The following is a 24,003-nucleotide window of genomic DNA, read 5'->3' as shown; positions in this document are numbered from 1 at the left end:
CTTTATCAGTGAGGCTTCTAGTCAGACTATTAATATTTAAGTTTTTGGGGAGTCAGAAGTTATATGCAGATTTTCAGCTGTGTGAGAGTTTGGCATCCCTAATCCCTGGGTTGTTCAGGAATCAACTGGAGTTTAAAATACTCGGTTAATCCAAAATAAGGTGGGAAGGGGAGAGGAACAAAGAACATATAGGACAAATAGAAAATAAATACCAAGATTGTAAGTTTAAATCTTACCATGCTTATGATTACATTATATGTAAATGGACTATCCACATTGACTTAAAAAGCTGGAATGGTAAGAATAATTAAAATAAGACCAAATCTGTCTAAAAGAAATATAGATAAAAATAATTTTTTAAAAATTTAGGGGCACCTGGGTGGCTTAGTGGGTTGAGCCTCTGCCCTCGGCTCGGGTCATGATCTCAGGGTCCTGGGATCGAGCCCTGCATCGGGCTCTCTGCTCAATGGGGAGCCTGCTTCCCCCTCTCTCTCTGCCTGCTTGTGACCTCTCTCTCTCTCTCTGTCAAATAAATAAATAAAATATAAAAATAAAAAAATAAAAAAAATTTAAAGTCAGTGAATTAACATATAATGTATTATTAATTTCAGAGGTAGAGGTCAGTGATTCATCAGTCTTATACCAGTGTTCATTACATCATGTGCCCTCCTTAATGTCCATCACCCAGTTACCCCATTCCCCTACTCCTCCCCTCCAACAACCCTCAGTTTGTTTCCTATGATTAAAAGTCTCTTACGGTTAATCTCCCTCTCTGATTTCATCCTCTCTTCCCCTGTGATTCTTTGTTTTGGTTCTTAAATTCCACATATGTGTGAGATCATATGATAATTTTCTTTTTCTGATTGACTTGTTGCAAATGGCAAGATTTCATTTTATTAAGATTTTATTTATTTATTTGACATAGACCACAAGTAGGCAGAGAGGCAGGCAAAGAGAGAGGGGGAAGCAGGCTCCCTGCAGAGCAGAGAGCCCGATATGGGGCTCGATCCCAGGACCCTGGGATCATGACCCAAGCCAAAGGCAGAGGCTTTTAGCCCACTGAGTCACCCAGGCGCCCCAAGATTTCATTTTTTGATGGCTGAGTAGTATTCCATTCTGTGTGTGTGTGTGTGTGTGTGTGTGTGTGTGTGTATACATACCACATTGTCTTTATCCAATTGGATAAAGACATTGGACATTGTCATTGGACATCAGGACTCTTTCTGTAATTTGGCTATTGTGGACATTGCTGCTATAAACATTGAGGTGCCCCTTAGGATCACTACATTTGTATCTTTGGGGTAAATAAATACCCATAGTACGATTGCTGGGTTGTAGGGTAGCTCTCTTTCCAACTTTTTGAGGAACCTTCATACTGTTTTCCAGAGTGGCTGTACCAGCTTGTATTCCCACCAACAGTGTAAAAGGATTCCCCTTAATCTGCATTCTCATCAACATCTGTCATTTCCTGACTTATTAATTTTAGCCATTCTGACTGCTGTGAGGTGCTATCTCATTGTGCTTTCTATTTGTATTTACCTGATGTCTAGTGATGTTGAGCATTTATTCATGTGTCTGTTGGCCATTTGTATGTCTGTTTTGGAGAAACGTCTGTTCTTGTCTTGGCCCATTTCTTGATTGGATTATTTGTTCTTTGGGTGTTTCCTTTGGTAAGTTCTTTATAGATTTTAGATACTAGCTCTTTATCTGATAAGGCATTTGCAAATACTCTGTCCCATTCTGTAGGTTGTCTTTTGGCTTTGTTAACTGTTTCCTTTGCTGTGCAAAAGTTTTTTATCTTGATGAAGTCCCAGTTCATTTTTGCCTTTGTTTCCCTTGCCTTTGGAGACGTGTCTAGCAAGAATTGGCTGTGACCCAGGTCACAGAGGTTGCTGCCTGTGTTCTCCTCTAGGATTTTGATGGATTCTTGTCTCATATTTAGGTCTTTCATCCATTTTGAGTTTATTTTTGTGTATGGTGTAAGGAAATAGTTCAGTTTCATTCTTCTGTATCAATTTTCCCAACACCATTTGTTGAGGAACCAGTTTCTTTCTTTCTTTTTTTTTTTTTCTTAAAGATTTTATTTATTTGACAGAGATCACAAGTAGGCAGAGAGGCAGGCAGAGAGAGGAGGAAGCAGGCTCCCCACGGAGCAGAGAGCCTGATGCGGGGCTCAATCCCAGGACCCTGAGATCATGACCTGAGCCAAAGACAGAGGCTTAACCCACTGAGCCACCCAGGCGCCCCGAGGAACCATTTTCCATTGGATATTCTTTCCTGTGAAGATTAATTGATGATAGAGTTGAGGGTCCATTTCTGAGTTCTCTGTTTTGTTCCATTGATCTGTATATCTGTTTTTTTTGCCAGTAGCATACTATGTTGATGATTACAGCTTTGTAATAGAGCTTAGAGCCCAGATTGTGATGCCACCAGCTTTGATTTTCTTTTTCAATTAGCAATAATCGCGCCTCGGATAAACCTCATTGGCTACGATACTGCCACTGCGCAAAGCTTGATTTTCTTTTTCAATATTCCTTTGACTATTCGGGGTCTTTTCTGGTGCCATATGAATTTTAGGATTATTTGTTGTAACTCTTATGAAAGAAGTTGATTTTTTTTTTTTTAAAGTTTTAATTATTTGAGAGAGGGAGTGCAAGTGAGAGAGCCCAAGCAGGAGGAGCAGCAGAGGAAGAGGAAGAAGCATACTCCCCGCTAAGCAGGGAGCCCAAGGTGGGGCTCTATCCGAGGACCCTGGGATCATGACCTAAGCCAAAGTCAGATGCTTAACTGACTGAGCCACCCAGGCTCCCCAGGGTGATGGTATTTTGATCGGGATTGCATTGAATGTATAGATTACCCTAGGTAGCATAGACAGATTTGTTCTTCCAATCTGTGAGTGGAACGTTTTTCCATTTCTTTGTGTCCTCCTCTGTTTCTTTCAAGAGTGTTCTATAGTTTTCTGAGTACAGATCCTTTGCCTCTTTGGTGAGGTTTATTCCTAGGTGTCTTAATGGTTTGGGGTGTAATTGTAAATGGAAATGGCACCTTAATTTCTGTTTCTTTTGTCTTGTTGCTGGTGTATAGAAATGCAACTGGTTTCTGTGCATTGATTTTATTTCCTGCCACTTTGCTGAATTCCTGTATGAGTTTTAGCAGTTTTGGGGTGCAGACTTTTGTGTTTCCCACAGGGAGTATCATGTCTTATGCAAAGAGTGAGAGTTTGACTTCTTTGCTGATTTGAATGCCTTTAATTTCTTTTGTTGTCCGATTGCTAAGACTAGAACTTCTAGTACTATGTTGAACAGCAATGGTGATATTGGACATCCCTGCTGTGTTCCTGACTGCAAGGGGAAAACTCTTTTTTTTCCTCCATGGAGAGTGATATTCGCTGTTGGTTTTTTATATATGGCTTTTATGGTATAAAAGTATGTTCCCTCTATCCCTATACTGTGAAGAGTTTTAATCAAGAAAGGATGCTGTACTTTGTCATATGCTTTTCCTGCATCTGTTGAGAGGATCATACAGTTCTTGTCCTTGCTTTTATTATTTAGTGTATCACATTGATTGATTTGTGGGTGTTGAACTACCCTTGCAGCCCAGGAATAAATCCCACTTGGTTGTGGTGAATAATCCTTTTAATGTACTGTTGTATCTTACTGGCTAGTATCTTGGTGAGAATTTTTGCATCCATGTTCATCAGGGATGTTATGTTAATCTGTTATTCTCCTTTTTGGTGGGGTCTCTGGTTTTGGGATCAAAAGGTATGAGGTAATGCTGATCTCATAGAGTTTGAATGTTTTCCTTCCACTTCTCTTGTTTTCAAACAGCTTCAGAAGAATAGCTATTAATTCTTTAAATGTTTGTTAAAATTCCCCTGGGAAGCCTCCCGGTCTTGGACTCTTATTTTTTGGGAGGTTTTTTTTTTTTAAATTTTTTATTTTTTATAAACCTATAATATATTTTTATCCCCCGGGGTACAGGTATGTGAATCGCAAGGTTTACACATTTCATAGAATTCACCATAGCACATACCCTCCCCAGTGTCCATAACCCCACCCCCCCTTCTCCCAACCCCCCCTTTTTGGGAGCTTTTTGATTGCTGCCTCAATTTCCTTGCTGAGAGAAATGCAGTTTAAATGTAAAGACACAGATAGTTTGAAAGTATGATAAAGCATGTATCATACAAACACCAGTCATAAGAATGTTAAAGTGACCATGTTAATATCAAAGAATGTATATCAGCTCACAGAATATTACTGTGGACAAGGAGGGACATTTTACTTTATCATGGAGAAATAATCCTAATTGTTAGTTAATAATGTAGTTAGTAATAGAGTTATGAAATACATTGGGCAAACCTGACAAAACTGAAAGGAGAACTGGAAAAATCTATAAATTATAGTTGGAGGTACACTTACTTCTGATTAGAGAAGTTGATTGATATGTTGATAGAGCAAATAGATAGAAAACCAGTTAGGATATAGGAAACTTAAATACTACTCTGAACCAACCTGACTTAATTGACATTTATAGAACTCTCTACTCAAAAGTAGCAGATATACATTCTTTTGAAGTGTAAATGAATATTTGCCAACATATGCTGGCCTATAAAAGAAATCTTAATACATCTAAAAGGATTGAAATTATACGGAATAAGTTCTTGGGTCTTAAAGAAATTAAATTAGAAATCAGTAACAAAAAATGAGGAAAATTCTGTAATTTTTAGAGATTAAGTCACATCAAGTAATGCAGTTGGGGACTATTTTGAAATGAATAACAAAAAGACAAAATAATAAAATTTGTTAGATTCAGCTTAAGCTGAATAACCACTGAAAGAAAATTTAATGCAAAAAAATATTAAAAGATGTTCTTTGGTTAGGAAAGGAATACCAGATGGAAAGTTATATCTATGCAAAGAAGTGAAGAGTGCACAGGGAACATTCGCTAATAACAAAGATTGTGAAAAAAAAAATTTTTTTTTAAGATTTTATTTATCTATTTGACAGAGATTACAAGTAGGCAGAGAGGCAGGCAGAGAGAGAGAGGGCGAAGCAGGCTCTCCGCCAAGCAGAGGACCCGATGCAGGGCTTGATCCCAGGACCCTGGGATCATGACCTTAGCTGAAGGCAGAGGCTTTAACCCACTGAATCACCCAGGCACCCCAAGAATGTGAAGTTTTAAATGATCATATTAGAAAAGAAGAAATATATAGAAATCAGCCTTAGAAGCTTCCACCTTAAAAAGCTAGACCAGGAAGTACAAATTAACCTCTAAGTTATTAAATAGAAGGAATCAAGTAACAAGAGGGGTCTCAATATAAAAACCAGAGGAAATCAATATGATGAACTTCTAGCTAGTCTGATCAAGAAACAAAGAGAAAACAGAAATTAACAGTATCAGGAATGAAAGGGGATATTACTACACACATTAGTAGTTTAATTTTGAGCACATTGAGCCAATAAATTTAACAGCCAGTTTAATCGGCAAATTCCTTTACAGATAGAAATTTAAAAAAACAAGCAGAAATAGAATAGTAGGTGTATGTATGCTGATATTAGATTGATACTTAATAATTTTCCATCAAGGAATGTTCAAGCCCAGATATCATTTCACCATAGAAGTCTAAGCATTTAAGAAAACAAACAAACAAACAAACCAATCTTACACAAAGCCCTTAAGAAAATAAAGGAGAAGGGAAAACTTCTTAACACGTACTGTCAGAGCAGCATTATGCTGATAAGCACACCAGAAAAAGATCTTACAGGAAACTAAACTACAAGCCAATATACCTTATAAATATATATGCAAAATTTCTTTTTCTTTCCTTTTTTAAAAATTATTTGGTTATTTATTTGACAGATTATTTATTTATTTGACATCGGGCTCTCTGCTCAGCAGAGAGCCCAATGTGGGACTCGATCCCAGGACCCTGAGATCACGACCTGAGCCGAAGGCAGCGGCTCAACCCACTGAGCCACCCAGGCGCCCTGTTTTTTTTTTTTTTTTTTAGATTATTTATTTATTTATTTGACAGAGAGAGAGAGAGAGAGAGAGATCACAAGCAGGCAGAGAGGCAGGCAAAGAGAGAGGAAGGGAAGCAGGCTCCCTGCCGAGCAGAGAGCCCGCTTTTTCTTTCTTTTTTAAAGATGTTATTTATCTATTTGACAGATAGAGATCACAAGTGGGCAGAGAGGCAAGCAGAGGGAGAGGGTGGGTAGTAGTTTCTCTGCTCAATCCCAGGACCCTGAGATCATGACCTGAGCTGAAGGCAGAGGCTTAACCCACTGAGCCACCCAGGTGCCCCATATGCAAAATTTCTTAAAATATTAACAAGTCAGACTCAATATATAAAAGATATAAAAGAAGGTAACACATTGTGGTCATAGCATAATCAGGCAAGAAAAAGAAATGAAAGGCATATAGATTGTAAAGGAAATAAACTGTGTTTGTTTGTAGGTGACATTGAGAGTATGCTTAGAAAATCCTAGTGAGTCTAGGAAAAGTTGTAAAATTAATAAGTAAATTTATCAAGAATTCAGGATAGGTACCGAGACCGTATGAAAAAAATCATTTATATTTTATACACTATCAGTGAACATTTAGAAAATGAAGTTTTAGGGGTGCCTGGGTGTCTCAGTGGGTTAAAGCCTCTGCCTTTGGCTCAGGTCGTGATCCCAGAGTCCTGGGATTGAGTCCTTCGTTGGGCTCCCTGTTTGGCGGGGAGCCTGCTTCCTCCCCTGCCCCCTGCTCTCTCTGCCTGCTTGTGATCTCTGTCTGTCAAATAAATAAATAAAATCTTTAAAAAAGAAAAAGAAAAAGTGAAATTTTTAAAAACCCTCTAAAAATTTCAAGAATATAAAATACTTAGAATAAATTTAATAAGATATGCACAAGACATATATGAAAGCTATAAAACATTCCAAGAAAAATTAAATGTCTAACTAAATGCAGAAATATGCTGTGTTTATTGTTTGGAAGATTCAATAGTCAGTTTTCCCTAAATTGTTCTGTAGAGTTAGTCAGTGCAACCCCTATCAAAAGCTCAGTGGGGATTTATCTAGTAATTGATAAACTGATTCTGATAGACTGAAATGTAAAGAACCTAGAATAGCCCAAGAATTATCAAAAAAGAACAAAGCTAGAGGATTTATACTGCCTGATTTTAAGGCATAATAGTCAAAATGGTGTCCTTTTGACCTAAGGATAGAGAGCCATGATTTTCACGAAAGTCCCAAGAAAGAACAGTCTGGCAGGTACTAGCATAATGAATTGGATATCCATATGGGAGAACAAACCTCAGCCTGTACACTATACATTATATAAAAATTAGGTGAAAATTTAAAAAAAAGTAGGTGAAAATAGATGAAAAATCTATATGGTTAAGGCTAAAACTTAAAACTTGTAGAAAAAAAGGAGAAATTTTTGTAACTTTGGCATAGGCAGCAGTTTTTTTAGGATACAAAAATACCCTACAAAATTTATCAGTTGGACTCTGTCAAAATTAAAATCTCAGAAGACACAGTTAAGAAAATGTAGAAAACCAGAGACTGTGCGAAAATGTCAACAGTACATCTGATAAAAGCCTTCTCTAAAATATACAAAGAACTATTTTAACTCACTTAAAAAAAATTCATGAGCTCCACTTAAAACATGGGCAAAGCATTTAAAAAGATATTAAAAAATATTTTAGGGTAGAGAAACACTTTGAATATGACATAAAATCTTTTGACTATAAAAATTTTGATATATTTCACTATATGAAAATTAAGAGTAAAAGACACCTTAAGTAAAGACAGTTATAAACTTTGAGGCAGTATTCACAATACATAAAATTAATAAGGAATTGTTTTCAAGAAATAGAGTATTCTTTTTCCTTTTTTTTTTCTTTAAGATTTTATTTATTTGACACTGAGAGTGAGAGAATCACCTGGAGAATGAACACAAGTAGGGGAAGTGTGAAAGGGAGAAGCAGGCTTTCCACTGAGCAGGGAGCCAGATAATGGGGCTCAAACCCAGGAGCCTGAGATCATGACCTGGGCTGAAGGCAGACACTTAACCAACTGAGCCACACAGGCACCCTAAAATATAAATATTTGTGTGTGTTTCTATGCGTGTCTGCATTTGCATGTTTGTGTGTTTATTTGTTTGGAGGCTTTGGAGAAAGAACAAGGCTGTGAAGAATTACAGGGCTGAATCTTAAAATATATGAAAATGCCTAGACAAGTGAGCATGGCCTTTGGGGCTATTTTTTCTCTAGGTATATCTTCTAGTTCCTGATAAGGTAGCTAAGAGACTGAGAGGCTGAGTAGAACTCTTGAAGCTAAGGATAAAAATAATACTTACGGCTCTCTTAGGTTGGAATCTTGAAGGGCTACTCTGTGGGAGTAAGAGTGAGTCAAAAAATGTCCTACCTCCTTCTATCACAGGGATTAAAATTCTACATCACAGCTGCTTAATCTCTAATTAGGGTAAGGTGATCCAGGATTACCAGTGTATCAGGCCTAATTATTGCCAGAAGAAAAAATAAATCTTGTCTTGAGAAAGATCATCACCTGAAGCCTAAAATTATATCTTTGGTTTTTCATGTACGTTGTCTGGCGCTCAGTTACAAATAGTAAGCATCTGAACAAACAAGACAACATGATGGAAGAACAAGAGAAGAAAACTATTGTATACCAAACAGCAGTGATACAAGAGTAAATGACGCAGAGTATACATCCGCAGAGAGCTTGCATTCTAGCTGGGATGTCAAACATGTAAACAACCTAAAGTTTTCCAGATAATGAAATGATCGGACACATACATACTATAGTATGTTCAAGTACATAAAGATAGAATTTAAAATTACAGCAAAAAACTGGAAAGGAACAAAAGATCCTGATGAAAATTCTAGAATTGAAAAGTATAACAACAGAAATTAAGAATTTGATGGGTTTAGATCTGGATGGTGGATCATAAGAAAACAGAGTAAACTACTAAGAAAAGGGATAGAAAAATATAAAAAAGAGATAGATAAGGGATTCATTAAAAAGGTCTAGTATATGTATAATTGATATCTCAATTATATCAAGGAGGGAAAAACTAAGAGTGAAATAGGGACAGATATGGCAGAGGGTTTTCCAAAAATGACACTGCATATCAACAAATTCAGTAAGCTGTGCAATTAGACAAATACTTTCCAATGAAAGTAATACTCTAGCATAGTATTAGAAAAGTATAAAAACGAAAAGATATGTACTCTTAAAAGCAACCAGTAATAAAAATCTGGTCACCTTCAAATAAGCAAGAGTTGAAATGACAGCTCATTTTTCACTGGAGACAGTTGGAAACAGAAGATGGTGCAATGTGCTGGAACTGAGTACCTGCTGTCCTAGAATGCTGTACTCAGTGAAAATAAATAAAAGTAAAATGAAGGCAGTAAGTGAGAGAATAGGCAGACATGGAGTCGTTAAGGTAGAAGGAAAGTATAAAATGTGAATGTAAATTTGGATTGTGGCTTAAAAAACCAATTTAATTTGAATCCTTCATTACTGTGTCATCAAAATTTACTTAAAATGGGGCTCTTAGATGTCAGCAAATGTTGAAGTGCTTGGGTTCAGTAGCAGTGCTAATTCTTTAAATAAATACAAACTGAGTATCTAGTGTTTGCCTGTCAAGTGTGTGTTAGGTGAAAGCAATATAGCAAGAAGCAAACACAGATATTTTTTGTTTCTGGAGCTTGTATTCTAGTGGTTGAAGTAATGATGGTGGGCTGGGGACCGAAATTAAATTTAATAAATTAAATTAAAACCAATGATGGTGGGCTGGGGACCAAAATTAACCAATCACCACACAGTAAACCAATCACATGTATATAAGGGACATTGGTACATGGTTCTGTGACATGGTATGATGGATGAATTGACCTTTGCTAAGTCTGAAGGGAGAAGTTAGCTAGGTCAGGAGAGACAGCAGTAGTGTGTGCAGAAACTGTGTCAGGAGACATGATGCTGGAGGATTGGAAAGAAGGCCTGTGTAGCATAGAGAGCAAGAGTTGGTTTCTGTGGTAGATAGAATGAAAAGAAAGTGGGCAGGTAAGTAGAGACTGAGTGCTGATTTGGTGGCACATGTAAAGGATTTAGGGCTTTATCCTTAGAGCAGTAAGAAGCTACTGAAATCTGTTACACAGGTAGGTAATATTTGCAAATTTGCATTTTGATAAGATTGCAGTATGGCGAATAGAGTGAAGGCCAGTAATAGATATGGATAGATTACATTGCTATTATTGGAGTGTTTTAGGTAATAAGTGATGGTTGCTTGGGCTGATGGGTGGGTACCAGAGAAAATGGGCATATTCCCTAGGTATTAGGAGGTAAATTCGACAGGGCTGGGTAATAGATTGGGTATTAGAGGGAGATAGACGAAGATATCAAAGTATTACAAACAACTAGAAGACTTGCTTTATATTTAAATGATTACATATTGAAAGGTAGGTTTTGAAAATGTTTTAAAGTGAAAGAATTGCTTGAATAAATTAAAGATCATCTATACAGTGGAATATTATGAGGCTGAAAGTAAGATTTATGAAGAATTTTTAATGGTGTGGGGGAGTACCTATGGTGTTCCATAATAAAGCAAATATGAAATTCTACCTAATATGTGTTCTTAGCTATATAAATTTATAATAATAGTGAAACATACTAATGATCAGAAATGACTCTTTTTTGACTTATAGACACCTCAAGAAGAACATGCTGTTAATAGTCCAGAACACCTGAGGAAAAAACGTACAACTTCAGCTGAAAGAAATACTTGTCAGCTTTATATTCAGACTGATCATCTGTTCTTTAAATATTACGGAACACGAGAAGCTGTGATTGCCCAGGTATTTGTAATTTTGCTACTATTTTAGGAGTTCTCATACTGTTTCATTACACCTATATTTTCCTCTAAGAATTAAAGTTATGGCATATCCCTTTTTTGAAAAAAACAAACAAACATATTTTTAGTAATTATAAAATACGTGGGATAAGTGCATGGATGACTGAAAGAGTTAGGATATTTTAGAATCCTCCAAAACAGGTGTAAGACAGTGATTTCGTGAAGATGATGACACTGGCGATTAGCTTTGAAAAGAAGGTGAAATTTTCAGTTGTGGTCCTATAAGGAGGGAAGAATAGAGGAAGTCTTCCAATGAGAAGTATTTAATTTCTGTTTTGTGTTCCCATTGTACTTAGTACTTGTTTTTTTGTTTTGTTTTGTTTTCGTACTCAGCACTTTCAGAGTTGTGTTCTTGCATTTTTATCTTCTCAACCCTTATTAAAGTAAAAAGTTTCTGAAGATACTCTTCAAAATGTCCTTCTTGTTGAAGATGCCCAGTGAAAGTTTGATAATCCATTTTTGACTCTAAATTGATTTGAGACTAAGAGGATGTAGGTGCCATTAGTATAAATGATGAATTCATTTTGATGGTGGTGATGAGCTTAATTTTAGATGTGTTTAAGAGCCAAGTAGTCGGGGTGTCTGGGTGGCTCAGTGGGTTTAAGCCTCTCCCTTCAGCTCAGGTCATGATCCCAGGGTCCTGGGATCAAGCCCCATATTGGGCTCTCTGCTTAGCAAGGAGTCCCCTTCCCCCTCTCTCTGCCTGCCTCTCTGCCTACTTGTGATCTCTGTCTGTCAAATGAATAAATTAAAAAAAAAAAAAAAAGAGCCAAGTGGTCATTCCTTAGCATATTGAAAATGTAGAGCTTGGGAGTATTTAGCCCTAACCTTAAACTTTCTTCTTTGAATTTAAAGATACAGAAGACAGAGTTGAAGTAAGGGGAGAAAATGAAATTAAAAGGAAAGAAACTGGGGGATGTCTGTATATAGTGAATAGGATGAGGAAGAGAAGCAATGGGATAAACGTAATAGTTAAACGGGTAGGAGATTAAATGGAATTAACCAAGGCAGAAACAGTTTCAAAACCAAATGCATGGCTAACAGTGTTATATTACAGAGATATCAAAGAGAATGATTACAGTGTGTTAATTTACTAGATGGGGTGGGTGAGTCCTTTCACAATATATACATATATCAAATCATCAAGAGGTACACTTTAAACATCTTAGAGTTTCATTTATCAATTATACCTCAATACTGGGAAAAAAAACTACAAAAGGAGGCTGGTTTTTAGTTATTAGAGGATTATTGATGAGCTTTAAACTGATAGAGTTGTTAGGGTAAAAGCATTACAAACAGTGATCAGTATGTTGGCCAAAGCAGTGAGGGTTTTAAGAAATGTGAAAAATAGAAACAAATATGGCGACTTAGAAACAATATGGAATATTTGGGGGTGAAAGGAGGACATAGAATTAATGAGCAAGTTGGTAGGAAGAGGAAGATGATGATCCACTAGAAAAGCAATGTGGTATATAAGAGAAAGAAAAATTGGGGCGCCTGGGTGGCTCATTGGGTTGAAGCCTCTGCCTTCAGCTCAGGTCATGATCCCAGAGTCCTGGGATCGAGCCCCGCATCGGGCTCTCTGCTCCGCGGAAAGCCTGTTTCTTCCTCTCTCTCTGCCTGCCTCCCTGCATACTTGTGATCTCTGTCTGTCAAATAAATAAATAAAAATTAAAAAAAAAAAAAGAGAGAGAAAAGAAAAATTGATAGGAAAGTGTTCTTAAAGGTCCAGTAAGAATTGGGGTGAGAATAAAGAAAAGTTTCCCTTTGGGAAAGAACTACCCTTTGAGAAAAATAGAAATAGATGAAGTTAGAAAAATTTGAAGGTAAAGAGGAAGAGAAATAAAAATGAAGTCTCAGTAAAGTATGAAGTATATTCATTTGTGGAGGGATGTTTGAATTACCACTATTGGGAATGAAGTAGGAACAGAAGGAATTGGATAAGGGATTACCAAGCCAAGTTGAGGTTCAGTAGCATGAATTTATAATGGACCCTGTCAGCACTGGTAGAGCTTTCTTTATCAGTTTGGCAGCCTGGGCTACTTTTTTTTTTTTTTTAAGATTTTATTTATGTATTTGACAGAGATCACAAGTAGGCAGAGAGGCAGGCAGAGAGAGAGACAGGAGGAAGCAGTCTCCCCGCCAAGCAGAGAGCCTGATGTGGGGCTCGATCCCAAGACCCTGACACCATGATCTGAGTCGAAGATAGAGGCTTTAACTCACTGAGCCACCCAAGCCTGAGCTACTTTTGAAATTATAGTTAATGCTTCTACTTAACTATCTTAAGTTTATATAATTTCTTTGAAAATAATTTTAAGAGAACATATACATGTTTTTACATAAACTGTAGCAAGATTGCTTTTTATAAATGAAAGATGGGAAAGTGGTTTTAGAAGCTGAAGTGTTTAGTTGGGAGTCAGCTAGGTAAATAGAGAATCCCTTTATGTTTTATCACCGTGTTTAATTTCCTCCTAGAATTTAGGAGCTCTTAATGTATCTTACTTATATCTACATTACTTTCTTTCTACCATCACCCTCTAGAATAAATCTGTAAATTTATTTTACAGATTTTCTGTTTTTCACTATTGTATCCCCAGCACCTTAAACAGTGCTTAGTATAGTATATAGTAGTAGTCAACAAAACTTAAAGATAATGTGGACTAGTGCAGCGATAGAAAGACTAAAGTCAGAGAATGACTGAGTATCCTGATGTTATCAGGGAATTTTTTTGGGGGTTAGGGGAGGGTGAGAGTTGGGCATGGGAGTGGGCAGAAGGAGAGAGAGAATTCTAAATAGGCTCCATGCCCAGTGCAGAGCCTGATGTGCAGGGCCAGTCCCACAACTCCCAAGATCATGACCCAGGCCCTAATCAAGAGTCAGACACTTAACCCACTGAGCCACCCAGGTTCCCCTATCAGGATAATTCTTTAGAAGATGTTTGAACCGAGTCTGACAGATAAAAATATTCTAGGCATAAGGAAATAGCACATGAAAAGACATGGAGGTCTGACATTGCGGGATTGATTGAAGAAACAAAGTTTTATATGATTGAAGCGAGAGTGATTGTTTCTTGCTGGAGAAGAGTCTGGAAAAGGCACAGAATCTCCCCTCTTAGCCCCAGCTCACTAATCTGTTTCATCTTTTCATCCAGTATGTGATGTGGACATTTTAAAATTTGAGTGTGGTGGAACACGAGTAATTCTTGATTTGGGAAAATGGAAATTCACAGCCTTATTCACATTTTAATATCGCCTCTAAAATGTTCTTTTTTTTTTTTTTTTTTAAATCTGTAGATATCCAGTCATGTTAAAGCAATTGATACAATTTACCAGACTACAGACTTCTCCGGAATCCGTAACATCAGTTTCATGGTGAAACGAATAAGGGTAAGAAATTTCGATGGTTCAGAACAATAAGAAAGAGAAACAATAAGGACAGTGTTTATTATAAGAAAAGTGCTTGCATTTTACTTCATCTTTATGCATTAATAATTAAATTGTATTACTCATCCAATTTATCTTTATTCTTGGCTTTTACACACACATGTGCAAATACACACAGGAATACCTCAGTTTATGATATAAAAAGGAAATCTATAGGGCTTTAATCTGGACTGCAAGAGAAGTATTGTCATACTATATTCTGTCTGATTAACATGCCAGTTAGAAAGCCCTAGTCTCTCAAGAACTACAGATACAATACTTGACATTCTGCCCCACCCCACCTTATCATTTCTCAGTGTCTGAAGATTTGCCCTGTGCATTACTTTTCAGAGTGTATCCCTTTTGGTGCTCTAGGGGAGAGAGAAGGATAGATAGAGTGGCTAAATAAAATTAGAAGTTGTATACTTAGTACTGTGCTCTCTTCTTATGAATTCTTAGTACAGAATTCTCAAATTTGGGAAGTCCTTCAGGAGAGGAACTCATAATTTTCAAAACTAATATGACTATGGAACCTTTTCTGTATTAAAGTCAACGGAGGGTCCAGAGAACTGTAGAACACATTGTGAGAAATGCTTACCTAGATCCACAGGGTCACTGATGATTAATTTTAATGTTATAAATTCAAATAAGTAGATACTAAATTACTAACGAAATTGGGTTGTTTCAAAATTTTTTCAAGTGTGAATTCTATCTATGTGTATAGCTTTGGAATCTGAATTCGTAAACTAGATAAATGGCTTGAGTTAAAAAAATCATTTTATGTAAGTATTTGCCATAGGGTTTCTTTATATTTGTGCTTCTAATTTTCTTAAAATATGATTGACTAAATTATAATTTTTGTTTATGCATGTAATACATTTAATAGCTTAGCTAAAGGTGGTCCATAGTAGTGTGATGAAATGTTAAATGGGAGTTCAGGATGAAATGTAGTTTGCAGATAAGCATAAGAATTGTTTATAATCAGTAGCTTTCATGTATTTTGAGAGTAATTTAAGCCTTTAAATGAGCAAGTTAAAGTGATAATAATTATTATTTAGTAGGCAAAGCAATAAAATGCAAACTAGTGGGAAGTAAAGAATATTAGAACAAATTGTAGTGAAACACATTTTATTTTTTTAGTATAATGATCTGCATTATGAAGAAATGCAAGTATATGAATGGATAGTATGGTACTTGGTTGTTTTAAAGCTTTTAACCAAGACTAAAATTTTAGTTTAAATCTTACCTGAAGATTCCTTGTGACCCATTAATTTGAAATTTGTATCAATAAACATTTAAATATTATCTCATTTGTAATATAGGTAACTACAATTTGGGTGCAATTTTTATTTGTAGCTAATATTTCAGAAATATCAAGAAATTTCATTTCACTGTTTAGTGGGAAAATGCCATCTATAGCCTGTCTCTAAGCATGTGCTTTTTATAATATGTAGTGTGATTGCTTTTGGATATTTTTGTGTTAGATGACCATTACTGATTGTTTTTAGTTGTTAGTAGATAAACTGGAAATCTGTCCTCAGGCAGTTTCCCACAGTAGTATTTTTGCAGTCCTGCTTCTGAGTCTCTTGGTTTTACTGAAAGGTATGGAACCTAAAAAGTCCTGTAGTTCTTATTTTATCAACTGTTCTACCCTCCCTTTACTACTGACATCTTCAATAGACTGAGGACTGCCTTCTAAAAAATGTCTCCTTTCATACATAACACTTTTTATTCTGTTTCCACAGTTTTATATGTAATTTTCTAACTTGAGGAAAGGCAAATTGTTCTAGGACTTCAGAGGATAGGCAAGTATCTCTGAAAGGAGACAGGGGCTTATAAATGAAAGCTTTTGTTTGGTAGAAGTTTATTATCAGAACTGATTATTCTTCAGATTTTGTCAGGGAGGAACCTGCACTAGGAGTACAGTAGCTAAGTATCAAAAGAGACTTTCTGGAGGAACTCAGCTTGATATAGTAAGAGAAGAGAATGGGGAGTAAAAAGAAAATTCGTGCCTACATTCAGGGAAAAAAAATTGAACTTGCAGTTTGTTGGGCTTGACTCCTATGGTTTTAGGCAAGGAGAACAAGGAAATGATTTGGCTGTTGAGTTGAGGGTCTTGGGTTTGAGATCTATTTCATGTTCTAGTAATTAGCTAAAATTTAGGGGTTTATATCCTTTTGCATTCCACCATTTAGTACTAAAAGAGACTTGCTCACATGATTAAATTTGAGAAACTCTACTTCTTTATTAGAAGTTTTGAAAGCAGAACCTGCTTTTCCATCCCAAGTGTTCAGTATTTAGAAATTTGGTCAATACTTACCTAGAAATTTAGTGTACCCAGTTTTAATTCTCCTACTCACTCAGCCTTTCTTTTTTCCTTTTCTTCTTTTTTTTCTTTTTGACTTCTATGATCAGCTTAGGGATAGGGGCAGTGGTAATAATTGTAGAAGCCTTAATCCAGGCCTTATTTTCCTTGGATTCCAAGCATATTGTCCAGGCGGGTTCAGAAGAAGGTGATCAATGACTTTACACATAGACTCTGCTAACGTTAATTGCCTATTTAAATAGTTGTCTTGGATTTTAGATCAACACAACTGCTGATGAAAAGGACCCTACAAATCCCTTCCGTTTCCCAAATATTGGCGTGGAGAAGTTTCTGGAATTGAATTCTGAGCAGAATCATGATGACTACTGTTTGGCCTATGTCTTCACAGACCGAGATTTTGATGATGGTGTTCTTGGTCTGGCTTGGGTTGGAGCACCTTCAGGTAATTTATCTAACTTTGTCTTGGCTTAATAATTAAAAAAAGCAATTTTCAGGGCTAATTGAATTTTACAAAAGTATAGCAGAAACTGGTGGCTGTACAGTATCTTAATTTAAAGAGCTTGAGTTAGGCAAGAGTTAGAAGTGTAATGTAAGTAGGAAAATATATAAAATAGCTTTTTGTTTTGAAATGAGTACAAATGGGGAGATAGCCTGACATTTGGTAACTTCAGTGGCTGAAATAATTTTATGAGGAAGAAGTGGTACTTATTACTAATTTTTTCATGAAAGTTAATGTTATTAATTTTTTTTTTTCTTCTGGGAAAGAGGTCCTTAGAATTAAAAGGGAAAAACGATATTCTTGCTTCTGTTCTACAATGAGAGAGCAGAGAAACCACAGTCAGAAGCTGTAGGTAGAAAGAAAAGAAAGACTGTCCTTATTATTATTTTATTTACAGCCTTTATTTTAACAAAAGGTAAGTGTTGCCTGAAAAGTGTTATAAGCAGAAGGCCCCAGTACCCAAGCCTCCACTAACCTTAACACCTGGGCCCGGACTCTGCTTGGGTCTCTGCTTTAGCGATGGAAACTGCTGTCATTAAGAAAGCTGGCATAGGATAATGCCTTTCCCATTACAGTGGGGATAGGGAGTCTGTAATTTATAGTCTAATAAGTTCAGGAGACTAATTTAGAGAAATACAAATTTATTAATTGAAAGATTGAGTAGAAACAATCCCAGACTCTTTGAATATAACTTTGGCCATACAGAGTTTGATCAGTAGCCTTTCATCTTGGCAATACCTCTTCTGATGTATCATTTCTAATTTTTTTAAAACATAGAATGCTTTATGCCCAGTAAGGGAAGCTTTTCTTTTCCTGTGCTTTAATTAGTAATTGTTTGATTTATAATGTATATTTTAACATTTTAAGTAGTACTGTATTTTAGTTTTTATATTTCTTGCTTTATTTTTAAAGCCAGCAATGAATAATACTTTTGCAATTTTCAAAGCTTCTTTTGTTTTTCTTCCACATTTTCATGATGTCATTAAGGTGCAAATTTATGTCATGAATTATATATTATAGTACAGTATTTTTGGAAATTTATATTTGTCTCTTATGTTGATCTGTCCTGGTATTGTGTTACTTGCATTGTCAGCAGATTGTATAATCTCACTTTTTCCTATGATAATTTCACATGTTTTATAACTTTTATATTCTGATATTTCTTTTCCCCTTCTTGAGGAAGTTGGATGATTTATTACAAAGTTCATGATTTCTTCTACTTACTCATTAGTAAGTACTGTGAACATTCAAGGATTCATTTGATTTTTTATTGTAAATTACCATTAATATATTCTCAAAGTGTACACCTTAGACTAACAGCATCAACATCACTTGGGAACTTAGCAGAAATGCAAATTCATGGATGCTACTCAGGTCTACTGAATCAGAATCTAGGTGTAGAGCCCAACAATCTGTTTGAACAGGCCTTCCAGGTGATTCTGATTCACATTCAAGTTTGAGAACTACCATGTTCATATTTTTGTCTCTAAGGAAACTTACTCACAGAATGGCTTTTGGATAGGGGATTGGATGATTTCAAACCAGAAACGGTTTTACATTTTCAGCTTCAAACTTTTGTTCATTAGGAATGTAATACTCCTGAAGGAGCTTGATCAGTTTTTTAAAAGCTTCAGATAGCCTCATGTCTGTGGATGCAAAAATAAACTGTATTTTTAGGATAGTTTTAGGTTCACAGAAGAATTGAGCATATAGTATAGAGAATTCCTGTATACGCCCCCCCATACAAATTTTTAACAGCTTACATTAGATGGTACATTTGTTACAATTAACAAAATTATTAACTGAAGTCCGTAGTTGATTCAGTTTTTTAAGTTTTGACCTAAGGTCCCTTTTTGTTCTAGGATCTCATCCAAGACACCACATTACATTTAGTTATCTTGTCTCTTTAGTCTTTTCTTAACTATTATTGTTTCTTGGACTTTGTTTTTGATGACCTTGACAATTATGAGGAGTACTGGTTAAGTATCTTGTGGGATGCCCCTCTATTACAGTCTTTTTGATGTTTTTCTCGTGATTAAACTAGGGAAATGGGTTTGGACATTTAGTCTTTTTAATGGACAATTCGTCTTTTTATCTAGTTATTTTGATATTTGAACCACCATTTGTGATGCTACTCATTGTTCTGAACAGCAGTGGGCAAAGTTCTCGATTGTGAGTGGGACATATAACTTGTATTTTTGTCGCAAGTTCTTCTTCTGATACCTCTTTCTTTACTCTGTGTTAAACCCTCAACTCCAGTTCTTAGAAATCTTTCTCTAAGAGCTACTGGGAGGGACAGAAGGATGGAGTCCAGAGTGGGAAAGAGAAGGGATCTTTGTTCTTTTTTCTTTTTTTCTCTTCTTTTTTCTGAATATTTTATTAGAGAGCCCAAGAGAGCACAAGCAGGGAGGTGGGGAGAGGGGTGGAGGAAGGGGCAGAAGCAGACTCCCCATTGAGCAGGGAGCCCGGTGTTGGGCTCCATCCCAGGACCCTGGGATCATGACCTGAGCCGAAGGTAGGTGCTTAACCGAATGAGCCACCCAGACACCCTGATCTTTGTTCTTTTGATCTGGCTTTTTCTAGTATAGGGTACCAGCCTTAACATAACATTGACAGTTTTCTTCTTTTACCTTTGCCCTTGGACTTCCTGAACTGGGTTTTATATTTGACCCACATTGTATTTTTTAAAAAGATTTTTATTTATTTGAGAGAGAGAACACACACACAAGTTGGGGGAAGGTAAGAGAGGGGGGCACTCGAGCTGGAGCTGAGCACAGGACTCTATCCCAGGACCCTGAGATCATGACCTTGAGCCTAAGGCAGACCACTTAACCAACTGAGCCACCCAGGTACCCTACGTTGTAATTTTTTATAAGGAAAAATATATATTTGGTTTTATTATTTTAGTACCCTTCTGAGGTGTAGGTATTACTACCTCCATTCTGCAGATGAGAAAACTTGGATTTAGAGATTTTTGTGACCGATCCAGGATCACACAGAACCCAGAGTCTAGACCTTTTGACTCCAGGTTCAGTGCATTTGGTAGTTATTCTGCTGAGTTTTATATACTACAGGATCGTAGCTTACTCCAAGATGTTTCTGATAAGAAGTTGAAATGTTTCCAGCATCTTGGAAGAGGTTTTGTATTGTTGGAATCCATTTTTTTTGAAAGAGGAGTTATAAGGGTTCTACTCTTTAATATTATACATCATTTTGGGAAGAGCACTGGTTTGGGAGCTAGGAGACTGGGTTCTTGTCTTCTGTTCTGTATCTATAAATTTATCTTAGAAATTTAGGTACATCATTTTGCTTCAGTGTGTATTTTTCATTGTAATTTCTTCTCTCTTTGTCCTTTTATAGAGTGCATGTTTCTGCCTAAAGATCTTAGTAATTTTTGTGGTTAATCCGTTTGTTAAAAAGTACCATTTCGTAGCTAATCTGTTCAGTTTGTGATCTGTTACTGTCTCAATCTTTCATTTTTATTTGGCCTAATTAATTTTGATTTTGTTGTATTATTTAACTTAGTTTCATTTAATTCTGCAGATATTTTACTATAAATAGACGGTGGTGTGGAGGGTTTTGTTGTGATGTTAATTTTCACAGTATTACTCAAATTATTAGCTGAGGTCTTCACTGACTCAAGCTGGGAAAAACGGTGAAGGTTGAAACATTTGAATAGTAGGTTTTTTGTCTTTAAATCTTCTTACACTACTTTTTATTCTCACTTAATATCATTCTGTAGTTGGGTATGGCCTTGGTTTTCTTTAATTAGGAAAACAGAACCTCCTGCCCAACTCCATAATAAGTGGAAACAGCTGTGAACTGGGCTTGCTTAGAGGCTACCATTTAAATTATACAGTGATTAGAAGGGAGTCCGAAAAAGGGAATCTGGTTTTCTAAACAAAGTTAGTGTTGATTATGGAACTGGGAAGATTTCTTCAAGCTTTTCTTTGTATGAATACAGTTCTGTGTTTAGCAGGTAGCCTCCTACTTAATTTAGAGACTGCAGTGTTGAATCCTTAACTAAGTAAATTCCTTGTATTAGATAATCTTTTGCATTTTATTTGGGGCACCCTTCCAACATGCCTTTTGAGAGGGGCCATTTTCTTTTTAAAAATATATTAAGGTACGTTCTTCATGTATTATCCTTCTTAATGTTATCCTCATGAACATAGTCTCAATTTGGGCAGGCCACTGAGTAAGGCTGTCTCTGGAATTCATCTCTATAGTTAATCCTGAACCATTTGGTATTCCTCTGACCATTTGTGAAGAACATTTTTTGAGACATTTCAATTGTTAGCAGTAGTTTCTTAAGTTTAGAAATTTTAGTTTGATTTTACGTATTAGGACTTAAGGACATACAGAGCTCAGCTCCATGTTCTCAAGATAACCCATAGCCTATTAAATTCTTAACATGTTGTTTAAAAGTCTAGTTATAAGGCTGGGAGAATTATATAATTAGAATTTTACAAGAGGACAGTTAATATTGGCATTTTGTGTGGTCTGGATTGGTCCAAGCAGGACGTTTAACTTCTCTGGTCCCTCATTATTACTTGTGAATACTGCTTTCCAGACACGAAAGACAAAGAAATGCCCTTAGGATATTTCCTAACAACCTGTCAGGGAGTGAGACTGTTGTCTGGTTCAAAATTACTGCTCAGATTAACACTGCATGGTCAGTATGTTAAGTTTTAAGTGTTTAGGCTTGCTCACATCAAAACTGTGCTTGTGGACTCTGACAGGGTATTATATATATTATTATCCTATAGTTTTTCTAATTTGGGGGCTGGGGTGAAGGTCTGTTTTAAAATTTAGGAGTGATATTCTGTGACTTTAGCCCTCAGATTGTATAGTAGATTTAAAAAAAATGTCATTGTACTTCTTTGTTGGTTATTGAGCCATCTATCCATCCAGCTTTTAACTCAAAAAAATGTTTACCTTTCTCATTAGTATTCATTCACAATTTGTGTTTTGCAACGATGACTACCTGTATTAGAATTTTTACAATAAAGCAGTTATTGAACTTGAGCCGTGGTTTAGCTGTAGGTGTATATGATATCACTGATTGAGTTTCTGGCACATCAGAACTAGTTGCATTATTTTGTAAAAAATTAAACCATAACTTAGCACTGGGTAATGTATGGAATTGTTGAACCACTATATTGTATACCTGAAATTAACATACTACTCTATATTAACTGTATTGGAATTAAAATAAAAAAAATCAGTGTACTACTGCCAAAAAAATATTAAGCCATAACTTACAAAATTAAGTATAGTCTTTTGTTTTTTCCATATGATTGAGTTATTTTAACATATGTTATTAGTTTGTAACAAATATTGAACTTTTCTCTAAGAGATACACATTAAAACCAAAAATATTTACTGGGACGTTAAACAGGATGTGAAATTTCAAAGACTGTATTTTAGAAGAGAGCATTCAGATTTATGTCTGATCTTCCCTTAAACTATATAAGCCTTAAAAATACAGAAAAAATATATTATCAGATTTTTAATACATGCTATTTTTTTTTCTTTTTTAACTGTTAAAGATTTACGGAAGTCTTCTATGCTTAATTCAAGTTTGACAGTACTGCATTGGACCAATTTGCGTATGACATATCTTCACTAAGGCAGGACATTAATTTACTATTTGTTTAAAACTATAATTATTACATACAGAGTGCTTATTCATATCTTTTCTAATTTCTGGAAATAGTGATACAGTCCTTAGGATTCATCTCCAAAAGCAGAAGTAGCATGAAAAATATATATTAAATATTCATAAATCATTTGCTGTGTTTTCATTCTGTTCAGTTTTCTTTGTAGAAAAGGTAGTAAGTTCTGAATATCATAAAAGTTCTCCATCTTGTGCTAGTTAAAATCTGCATATGGCTTAGTCTTTCAGTTTACTTATCTGTGGAGCTTGTTACTTTCACTTCCTAAATCATGATGGTAATTCAAATTCATGTTAATTTTGTGTTAAATTTGTTTTAAAATATTTATTTATTTGTTTGTTTGTTTATTGGGGGGAGTGAGAAAGAGAGAGAGAGCACAAGATGGGGGGAGGGTCAGAGGGAGAAGCAGACTGCCTGCTGAGTGGGTAGCCTGATATGGAGCTAGATCCTGGGATCCCTGGATCATGACCTGAGCCAAAGGCAGATGCTCAACCAGCTGAGCCACCCAGGAGCCCCTTGTTAAATTTTCTTTCTAATATTAAAATGAACAGGGCAGCAGTTGTAGTGTTATGCCATTTTAGCAAATCTGTTTTTAATTGCCTTCTATTATATGCTTTATCAGAACTTTAAACATAAGGTTTTTTAATGGTTTAATAACTTGATTGTAACTTTGCATATAGAAAGCTTAATTTGAAATAATTTGATTATCAGAATATCCTAACATTTGATTGTATTTTTAATAAAAACATCAAAGAGAGAAAACCTTTTCATGTGAATGTAAACAAAAGAGTTCTCACTAAGAGTCTTTAACAGAGTTATTAAAAGAACTATATTCTTCTCAGTACTGTGTGCATACAGACATGGGTTGGCCAGCCAGTTTTGGATTTTCCCATTGTTCTTTTTCTAATTTCTTATTATTAACTGGCTTTAGATGTACAAGTACTTATCATTTTGCTGTTAGGCTATTTTGGCAAGTTACTATTATGCAACAGGTGAACTACAAAGTTATTTAATATATATAATAGAAGTAGTGTTATAGGTTTTCTTTTAAAATTTGAAAGCATTCTCAAGATACATTGGAAAGTCATAATTCAATTTTTTGAACTTATTTTGAAAAAAATTTCAAACTTGCTGAAAAGTTGCAGGAATAGTATAGTG

The 24,003-nt window shown here is 35.7% G+C and overlaps 1 protein-coding gene and 1 pseudogene across 1 annotated transcript in view; one reads left to right on the top strand and one right to left on the bottom strand.

Annotated features, from left to right (window-relative positions):
• Window positions 1-24,003, top strand: part of ADAM10 (ADAM metallopeptidase domain 10) — a 135,000-nt gene that overhangs the window by 81,031 nt on the left and 29,966 nt on the right. The window contains exons 6-8 of the mRNA XM_045067498.1: window positions 10,715-10,864; window positions 14,214-14,306; window positions 16,927-17,110. Coding sequence (XP_044923433.1) covers window positions 10,715-10,864; window positions 14,214-14,306; window positions 16,927-17,110 — 427 coding nt within the window. The remainder of the gene's footprint in view (window positions 1-10,714; window positions 10,865-14,213; window positions 14,307-16,926; window positions 17,111-24,003) is intronic.
• LOC123388239 lies at window positions 2,398-2,513 on the bottom strand (annotated as a pseudogene).

The sequence above is a fragment of the Mustela putorius genome, unplaced genomic scaffold (assembly GCF_011764305.1).
Source record: "Mustela putorius furo isolate JIRA1106 unplaced genomic scaffold, ASM1176430v1.1 tig00003896_pilon_pilon_pilon, whole genome shotgun sequence".
NCBI lineage: Eukaryota > Metazoa > Chordata > Mammalia > Carnivora > Mustelidae > Mustela > Mustela putorius.
Note: the sequence above shows the minus strand (reverse complement) of the source record. Positions and strands in the feature narration are given on the sequence as shown.